This window comes from Castanea sativa, chromosome 11, assembly GCF_040712315.1.
Source record: "Castanea sativa cultivar Marrone di Chiusa Pesio chromosome 11, ASM4071231v1".
Classification (NCBI taxonomy): domain Eukaryota; kingdom Viridiplantae; phylum Streptophyta; class Magnoliopsida; order Fagales; family Fagaceae; genus Castanea; species Castanea sativa.
This window is the reverse complement of record NC_134023.1, coordinates 34,820,915-34,831,341: the sequence shown is the minus strand read 5'-3', so window position 1 is coordinate 34,831,341 and position 10,427 is coordinate 34,820,915. Positions and strand designations below refer to the sequence as shown.

Genomic DNA, 10,427 nt, shown 5'->3' with positions numbered 1-10,427 from the left:
TGAGGTAATGTTTTATGATAAACTTTTATATTTATTATAATATAAGTGAAATATTATATGCTTATAAATATAGTCCTAGAGATTTTGGTGGGATTCAGATCCTCTAGAGTTCCTAGGGTACTCTACCAAGTAGAGTTCATTAAATCCTAACCACTCTTTAATGATTTAATGGTCTAGATTTTGTCATGTCAGCATTTCATTAACAATCATCTTAATTGTTTTGTTTACAACATTATTTTATTATTTCAAGAATATTATTAATGAAATGCTGACATGGCAGAATCTAAACCATTAAATCATTAAATAGTGGTTAGGATTTAATGAACTCTACTGGTAGAGTACCCTAAGAACTCTAGAGGATCTGAATCCATTTTGGTGTGTGTATATAATATATATATATATATAATAGTAAACCCGAAACGGTACACCGGTATTGACCGGTATCCAAAATATATCGTACCGGTGGCCAAACCGGTACAGCCTCCGGTACGGTATTGACTTCCTTGGCATGAAGTAGCCTTGTTTAATAAAATATTTCTTACTTAAAATAGAAAAGAAAAATATTGATCTCTAAAGGATCCTTATTATTTTATAGAACATATTGACATTTTTTTTTTTAAGACAAGGCAGCCAAGTGTAGTTTTAATGTTATATTATTGAGAGAGAGAGAGAGAGACCACTGAACAGAGGAGGTGCTGTTGATGGAGGTTGGAGAGATACCAGTCGTTCAAAGTTCTGTTGAAGACAACTGCTTGATGTTGACGGCAGTGAAATTTAAAGTTCCGCTTTGGGTTGTTTGGTAGTGTATTTTAAACAACAGTTTTCAATGTTTAAACAACATTACACGTCTTTCTACACTTCTTCACTCACATGTATTTCCAAAAAATACAAACAACGTTACTAGAACAATATTACCAAACGGGCCTAATGATTCGAAATCCCATATTCATGGGCCTACATTTGGAATAAGCCATTTACCAAAAATTCATCAACTTCGAACCAAAATGAGGTTACCAATCTTCAATTCCATGTCTCAGTTACACGCTAAAAGCTCCAATTGTATTCAAAACAACAAAATCCTCAAAACAAATTCAGTATAAATCCTTATTTTACAAAACTATTAAATTCAACAAAACCAAAGAAAATTGAGCTTACAATACTTCTAATTATGAAAGATGAAAGTTCTGGTTCTATTTGTCACTGATGGCTATCCCCAAATGACAGAAGGCACCATCCGTAGTAGAGTTCATGATGACCGGGCCTTTTGTATCTTTCCAAAATTGAAAAGTGGAAGTGGCTAGTTTTTCTTCGGAACCTGACCTCTACCATTCGATCACCAATGAGATCAAACCACCATGTGATGGGAAGTGGAAGCCGCTAGTTTTTCATTTCTTTTACCTTTTCAGACAGAAGCAAGCAAGACATTGAGCACTCATTTACTCCATCATATGGGCCCGAGAGAAAATGTTGACACAAATGTAACAAACTTACATTCACTCTACATTTGTCTACAATCAAATTAGATGTTCACTGTCCCATTAAAACGGTTTTTAGTTCACCTTAACATTGTAAAGTCAATTAAGCTCCTTCATAACTAGAAAGCAAGCACAAAATGAAATACACATCTATTTGATGAACACTAACATGATGGAATAATGAACTTTAAACACAGGTGACTAGACGTCTATATCTAGTAACTAGAAAGTTAGAAGTCTCAACGCTAGATCTAAATAAAGAATATAGAAAGAAGAAACAAGTACAAGAAAAGTGACAGAGATGTAGCCTACATTGCCATCATAGAAACAGAGTCAGGCTCCCGACCATGCACCCTGAAGCGATAAATGCATGTATGGGAAGGGCTTCCGTGGTTGGATGTGAAGTCAAGCCTAACTGTGTCAACAATGCCAGAGCCCGCTGAGTCCAACACATTGAAGGTTTGAGCATTGCTCTTTTCAAGGTCATAAGTAAACTCGGTTAAAAGAAACATCTGCTCAGTTTCAACTGCCATGTCCATATTATGCCCTTGCAGCCATCCAGAGACCCTGCAGTCCTTTGGAGCACTGGATCTGTCATATGCAACACTCTGTTCCGAAATAAATTTTCAAGTGAATCAATTGTTAGCACAATTTGAAAAAGGGAAGCAATCAAGAGAAAAAGAGAGAACAAAAATGATACCAAATGATGTTGCAGTTTATTAAGAGTAATGAGGATGCAAAAGAAAAACAAATTGGAAATGCAGGCAAGTAGCAAAATAGCCTCGCACAAAGGCATTCCTCATACAAAGAGTTACTGAAGCAATGCAGTAATCCAGCAAGTACAAACTCAAGAAGAACCGATAATGGGAATAAAACATAACATATGCAATCTTAGTAGTCAATTCTTCTAGTCTTTGTAAGGCAAAAAATAGGTATACAAGAATGAGCACAAATTACAGTGAATATTTTTTTTTTAAATTCATTATAGAAGATGCACTTTTAAACTTCTATTGTATCTTAATCTCTCAGATCTGTAAATCTTAAATATAAATTCAAAAAAATAAAACAGGTCCGTATAGATAAGGCAAGTAACAAAACAGAGAAAAAGGCTCAAATGAATCTCAACACAACAGTTTAATAAATACAACCTGCAAGATAGAACTATACCTTATACGCATGTCCCCTCATCTAGATGGTGCAAAATAATACCATGAAATGCACAAATTCTGATTTTTTTTAGATACTTCAGCCAATATTTCATTGAAAACAAGAGTACACAGAATAATCCCCAAAACAGAGCAGGAAAGGAACCTAAACAGGGGCACATCCCAGTCCAAAGCTTGATGTGTCTTTTGCAGACCCTAATAGGCCATTCACAAGAAGTGATTGACAATCAAAACTGCTAGTTTTTTCCCCTATTGGTAAGCTACACATGCACTCATGGTCTTGAATCCACACACTCATTAATCTAACTAAACCTGAAATAAATCAAATTAGGACAAACCACTTTTTTGGTCAGAGACTTATGTGGAGGCAAAACTATTGAACTATTCTTAACAGGCATCCAGCAAAAGCTCAGAAGTGAGAAAATGGAACAGTCAGCCATAAAGAAAGAAAGGAAAGGAATCCCTCTAGTCAGTGAAACTACAATGTAAAATACTAGTGGCATGTTACCAAAAAACGCTCATGCCAAGCCCAAAGGCTGCTCTCCATTTGACATCTTAAAACATCTGAAGGAATCAAATTAACATCCTCCCAATAGACTGGCAATAAAAAAATTTCTAAAACGGCAGTTTTAAATAACGAATCAAAATTTTCAAACACTTATGAAGATTCAGGAACTAGCAATTATATATATATATAAAAGAAGATATAATCAATCAATGAACAAAACTTGGATGGTAGGATAAAATCAAAACTGCTAGTTTTTTTTTTGTTTTGGAGAGGGGGGCCAGTTCCACCAATGAACAAAACTTTTTTTTGATAAGTAAATAATACTTCATTGAATAAAAACAAAGAGAACACAAGGAACTAGAGCACATAGGCAGTGTGCTAAGGACGTAACAAAAAGAAACCACAATGCATGAAAATTACAACAATCAAGCAAATCAGCCAAAGAAACAAAAGAAAAAACACCCAAAGCATTTGTCCACTCAAATAAGGTCTAGAGGAAAGATAGATTCAAATCATGAATAGATCTCTCACTTCCTTCAAAAGTACGACCATTCCTGTCAAGCAAAATACCCCACATAAGAAAAAAAGACAATGAGGGATCATGGCCCATATCACTGCAGATCTATGCTTGTTGAATTTGTGAAACCAGGTGGCCAAAAGTTCCACCACCCCCCATTGAACCCCGAATAATGGAAACACCAAATTCCACAATTTGCTAGCTATAGAGCAGTGCATAATTAAATGATCAATAGTTTCTTCACCTCTCTTACACATGCAATACAAGTCAACTACAACAACTTGACGACTCCTCAAATTATCAATAGTTAAAATCCTTCCCAAAGCAGCAGTCCAAAGGAAGAAACTAACCTTGGTTGGAACTTTCGACTTCCATATGGTTTTCGAAGGAAAAGGGGGTTGCGTGGTAGACCGTAAGACCCTATAGTAGGATCTAACTTCTAACATGAAAAATCTGCTTGGGAGATGGTTTCTAGCAAAGCTGATCCATTTCATTACTTCTCATTGAACCAGAATGATAAATATAAAAAAGATGCAACTGATTCCAACTCCCAATCTAGTGCTGGTCAAACAAAGCTAATATTCCAGTGATAACTATCCCCTAATAGAGATAACAAATCTGCTACTGACACATCCCTAAAACTAACATACCCATCCCAACTCTTCCTAATACTCTTCTAAAGGCAAAATTCATAAGGCCCCTGTACAGAATTGGAGCACCAACCGCCCCACATACTACCATATTTAGCATCCACCACCGTCCTCCACAAAGCATCCCTCTCCATTGCAAGTCCTCCACAGCCATTTACCAAGCAAGGCTTGATTAATTAGACCCAAGTCACGAATGCCTAGACCCCCATTTTGGATTGGTTCACAGACCCTCCTCCAACTATTTTAAATTGTCTTCATCTCCATTTTCCATTCCGTAAACTATTCCTTCGAACCCATTTGAAATCATTTACATGCTCTTTTTCTCCCATTACATGAATTTGTCCTCCAAAACATCATTTATTTCCAGTAAAATGATTTTATTAAATCCTTCTATATGCCATGCACATGTGAGATGGTGATGCAAACAGTAAAGAGTTCAAGAAAATGCAAGTTTATAAATTTATATATCAAATTATTCAAGAGTTGTGATCTAGTTTAGATGGGGCCCCTTCTTGGCACATTTCATAGGCTAAATAGTAATCACTGCATCTTATAAGATTCCTGATGTTAGAAAGTTTCTGGTTCATTTGTAAGAAACTTTTACTAGAACAGGGATAGTTTGGTAAATTCCTAATTTTCTGGAATGGGTTGCAATGGACTGTACTGGAGGCCCTAGAGACCCATGAGTCTTACTTTATGTTTTTGGTCCTTCTTCTACTTGGTTGTATGTTCTTAAATGTTTTTCTTTGTTATTAAGAGTCCTAGTTTTTTCTAGGAAAAGGTTATCTATGAGCCCAAGTCTACTTAGGAAAGGGTTTGGCAATAGCCTATGATACATAAGGGCTTCTATGCAATCAATAAAATAAATATAAAGAAAGATTAAATTTGATGAAGTTTAACGGCTTGTATTAAGGCTTGATGGTGCAATTGCCTGCTCCTACCCAAGTGTAATTGCCTAGGGAAACCAGGTGTGATTGTTGGGCTTATTGTTCTTTGTGCCTTGTTCTATTTACTGTTCTGGCACCAATCAACCATCAAATTCATTCAAGATCCACTCTTTTAATTCCTTTAGATTACCGAAGATCTTAAACATCAAACCCTATTTAAGAACCCTTCAAGATTTCCAAATAAGAAATCCTAATTAAGCACCGAATTTCTAAAGATCCTACATCAAAACTGGTACCAAAGTCCATTAAGATTTCTGCCCTACATCAGAGGGCTACAATTTTCTTCATTTCAGAGATCCTATATGTCTCTCTCTCTACCATCCTCCCTCAAGTGTCTTTTTTCTTCTCTTTTTTCCCCATTGTCTCTTATGTCTCTCCACTTTCTATTTTCTACCCTCTCACATTTGAATGGGGTTTTCTTAGGTCAAAGACTGACTTAATTTAAATTTTAGCATATATCATTTTGACTAATTACTACTTGAGATTTTTCTTTCCCTATATGGTCATATATTCCAAAAGGTTATTGTCGCACCCTAACTGAGTAGGGAAGATACCAACTTCAACAAACCGACTTAATCATTCAGTTCACCCACTAAATTACTACAGATGAACTCCAAATTATAAACCACCAACGGCCAAAACCATATGCACTATTAAATCAAATTATCAAAAATGTAAAATACTAACCGCACCACATTTAACTATGCAATTGGTGACAATCAACTATACATCAGTTCGCTGTGTTTTCAACGACTGCTAAGCCTCATAAGTCACACCACAAGAAGAACCTCAAAACATATAGCTCTTACCCAAGATTCTTCTTTCTCCAGGCCTTTGCCTTCCCCAACCAAAATTAAACAGAATGATCCAAAATCATCAACTAAAAGATGCTTTCTCATAAATCATCCCCCCACCCCTCTAAAAAAAATCTAGCAAATAGACTTCATGTAAATTCAAAAACTTTCAGGAAATAAAAGCTCACAAGTGCATACTCAACCAGGTGAGCTGGGGCAAAAGTTCACCTGTGCAACATCTCAATCTAAAAATTATTCGCACCTCAAAATATGAACTAATACATCAGCTTCCAACGCTTATATTAAAGCTTCCATGCAATTACAACACTAAAAAGGCTAAAATTCCATGTCTTCTTCCTTAAAAATTACTCCATCCTTCAACTTGGGATTTTTTTTTTTTAATGTAAAAATAATACTATGTAAAAGAAGAAAGAAGATATGGTTCAAATACAGGATGTGGACCAAATCACTCCTAAAAAAATAGTTACAATTTCATATTTAAAAACTAAAAATACAATAATAAAAAAAAGACAATGAGGAAATGTTTCCAATGATGATATCCAACCATACAAGGACCTTTCCAATGATGATATTACACGACTAGAACTTTCACTTCCAACAAGTATTCTCCTATTTCTTTCTTGCCAAATTGTCCACACAACACCCATGGGGACAAACTTTCAAATTATTGAAATTCTAACACTCCAGCATCTCAATTATAGTCTTGAGAATCAGGCAAAATATCCCAAACAATACACACACAAAATACTAGATATCAATAGCCATTTGACATTCCAACAAGCATTCTCCTATTTCTTTCTTGCCAAATTTTCCACAACACCCAAGGGGACAACCTTTCAAATTATTGAAATTCTATGACAACAGAAACTTCCTTGCTAACACTCCAGCATCTAAATTATAGTCTTGAGAATCACACAAAATATCCCAAAAAATACACACAGAAAATACTAGATATCAATAGCCATTTGACAATGGATTAACAAGTGCTCAAATGATTCCACACTGTTCTTGCACATGCAACACCAATTAATAATAATGATATGTCATTTCAGAGATTGTCCACCATCATTATTTTCCCCAATGCTGTTGTCCTTGCAAAAACCTTACTTGGTAACCTTACAACCCAAAATGCTCCACCAAGGAAATGAAGATCCAATAGTGCCCCACATAATATTGTAATAGAAACAAACTTCAAATCATCCACTTTCTGTTGCTCTCCAAGATATCTTCATGTCAGGCTTACAAGCATGTCTTCACTTCCCACCCTGCCTTGGGCATAAGTCATAATAGAATACCCCAAATTCCACCCCAATCCATAGTTAATATTGTTGCTAATTACTAATCTGATTCCAAGTAAACGAAAATATATAGCATAGCACCCACTAAATTGAGGACACGTCCTTCCCAAAAATCAATTTGAGCTTCAAAGGACTACAGTACAGTGTTGCATTTTTTTTTGGGGGGTGGGTGGGGGTTCGTAAATATGAGGACACGTCCTTCCCAAAAATCAATTTGAGCTTCAAAGGACTACAGTACACCGTTGCCAATTTTTTTTTTTTTGGGGGGGGGCGGGGGGGTCGTAAATATGATATTTTTACTAATGAAGATAATAAATCCTTAGTCTCACAGAAAGAGAACCCAAGAACAAACTATGTAACTTCAGACACGATACTTCAGTTTCAGCCAAAAATCTTACTTGCAGGCATACATTGTTCAAAATAAAAGGTGCAAACATGATCTAGCATAATTATAATCTATCCATTTGCTTTTCATGCATAAAAATAATTTTTCACAACCATCCTACCAAATCTTTCAAATGTTAAAACCTATAAATAATTTATCTGGGTATAGCAAAAGCTTACTAAAAGTATAAAACATCCTTATCAAACATTTCAGAACTAAATTTCAATATCCACCACTACTATCCATAAAAGATCAAATCTTCAGCTTCCTAAAGACACAGATAACTACAAGTCCAAACTATCCAATCCATAGGGTCTATTGTCAATTCAACATCATAATACACTCAAATTCAACTAAAACAACACAAATGCACATATTCAAAACCAAATTCAAATAACATCAATAGCAAAAGCAAGAGCATAAGCATCACCTTAGCAACATGCTCCAAAGTAACAGCCTCGGGAACAATAGCCGTCCGCAGCTTAATCTGCACAAAACCACTGGTACCACTCAACGCAAAGCACTGCCCGGGCTCTCCAAAACTCGGTCTCAACATCTTATCCGCATTGTTATGAACCATCCCTCTACCACCTTTCAAGAACCAATTCCCTCCTTTCCCTGCAGTAAAAGGCTCCGAATGCTTCACCACCGCCCCTCCTCCCGTCGCCAGCGCGTAATCCACACGGCCTAACCCGTCCGCCGCGTGTTTCTCCATCTCTCTCTCGATCATTTCCCTTGCATACGCTCTTATCTCATCCAAACTCCCTTCTCGATCGCCTCCATACTCTTTGCTCCTCGCTGTTTCCAATTCCTCATATACCTTCTCGAATTCCTCCTTCGATAACCACTCCACTGATTTCGATTTCAATTCCGATACAGATTTCTCTAAATTCTCACTCTTTGCTTCCAATGCTTTCAAAATTCCGCTTCTGTCTTCGATTTTCTCGGCGATTTCTTTCTTTAACCCTCCGATCTCGTTGTCGATTTTCCGATCAACGACCTCGACTTGAACTTGCATCATCTTCGCCGTCTTTTTGAGAAACGCTTCCACTTCAGCGATCCGTCCCTCGAATTCCACGTGCGTTCCGACGAACGCGTGTCCGTTTCCGCTTTCATCGAGATTCGGCTTCAAGGCGAGTCGGTAAACGAGTTGAGCCAACCCGGCGAGCACGACGAAGAGAACCAAGTTCTTAGCCAAAATCCGAGCAACCGTAACCCATCGCGACTGGACCTGTTCGGGTCGGGTCGCGCCGGGCTTGGTCCGACCCCGACGAACAGCCGCGCTCGGGTTGTTCGGCGCTACGGACGACGATTTCTTCGCCAGGTCCTTCTCGCCGCCGCCGCGAATGGAGTGGTGGCTTAGATCTTTGGAGTGCTTTTCGCCGGCGGTGGCTTGCGGCGGAGTGGCATCATTTGTGGCGACGGCGGTGCCGAGCAATTCGATGTTGGTGGTTTTTTCCGACGCCACCACTGGACGGCGTCGCGCCGCCGGGTTCGCCGTTATAGACACGGTCGAAGCCGACATTTGATTTTTGAAATTTTGGTACTCAAAATTTCAACTTTCCAATAAAATCCAGAAAGAGAGAGAGAGAGAGAGAGAGAGAAATGATGAGTGAGTATTAATTATTATAGTAAGTGAAAACTATATAAATGTAGTTGAAGTAAACTAATAATAGAGAAATGTGAAGATTGATTGATTATTGAATTTGGGAGAGAGGGAACTCAAAAAAGAAAAAGAAAAAAAAGAATGAAAAAACCGACGCGACCTTTGGAGGGCTTTTGCTGATTTTTTAAAAAAGAAAAAAACTCAAAACCTAAAAAGGACAGAGAGAGAGAGAGAGAGAGAGAGAGGTGAGTCACACACTCACTGGAATGGACTTTTTCTGGAAAGTGGATGGGTGCCACGTCAAGCGGGTCGGATCTAATTGTACTTTTTTTTTATTAAGTCAATGATCCAATAGTGATGATATTTAGAATTAATCTTACCTTTTTTTTTTTTAATAAGGCTAATGATTTTAATATTTTATTAATTAAGGATGGAGAAACCAAATTACAAAAAATTAAAAAAAAAATTAAATAACTCTTTAGTTATAAAGGAGAGGAGAATTTGAACTTGATACCTTTTTTTGCCTGAAATGCAGTGCATTTAAAGGTCAAGTTACATTTTCAAATAAATACATGGCTGAGATACAATTAACTCTATTAGTTTAACCATAATTGAATGGAGTAGAATTTCTGTGTGTGTGTATATATATATATACTACTACTACTATTTAAGAGGATTTCTCTATTTGGGATTTTTTTTTTTTTGGTTCAAAAATACCTCTACATTCCTGTGTTTAAGTAGAGATAAAACTAAAGGACAATCCAATAAAAATACAACTCTAATTCCCACTAAAATATTGTCTAAAAAATAGAGTCACTCACCTATTTTCAAATGCTTTATCCACTTATAAATATAAAAATTATATATAAAAAATAAAGACACAAGCTTCTTTTTTTGCTATAAAATAAGACCATTAAACCCAAAAAAACCTCATTGCACCCAAAAAAAACCTCATCACATGCATGAAGCACGTGTAATGAGGCTAGTATATATATATAAAAAGTAAAACTACACTATTGGTCCCTCAAGTTTACTTTGTAAACACAATTAGTCCCTCATG

At 36.6% G+C, this 10,427-nt stretch overlaps 1 protein-coding gene across 1 annotated transcript; it reads right to left on the bottom strand.

The window, feature by feature from the left end:
* Positions 1–973: 973 nt before the first annotated feature.
* Positions 974–9,539, bottom strand: LOC142616638 (SUN domain-containing protein 1). Its single transcript, XM_075789450.1, has 3 exons — positions 8,192–9,539; positions 1,788–2,083; positions 974–1,398 (listed from the first exon to the last, which is right to left on the bottom strand). Exons 1-3 carry the CDS (start codon positions 9,284–9,286, stop codon positions 1,395–1,397), a joined length of 1,395 nt encoding a protein of 464 aa, XP_075645565.1. The 5' UTR covers positions 9,287–9,539; the 3' UTR covers positions 974–1,394.
* Between the last annotated feature and the right edge of the window lie 888 nt (positions 9,540–10,427).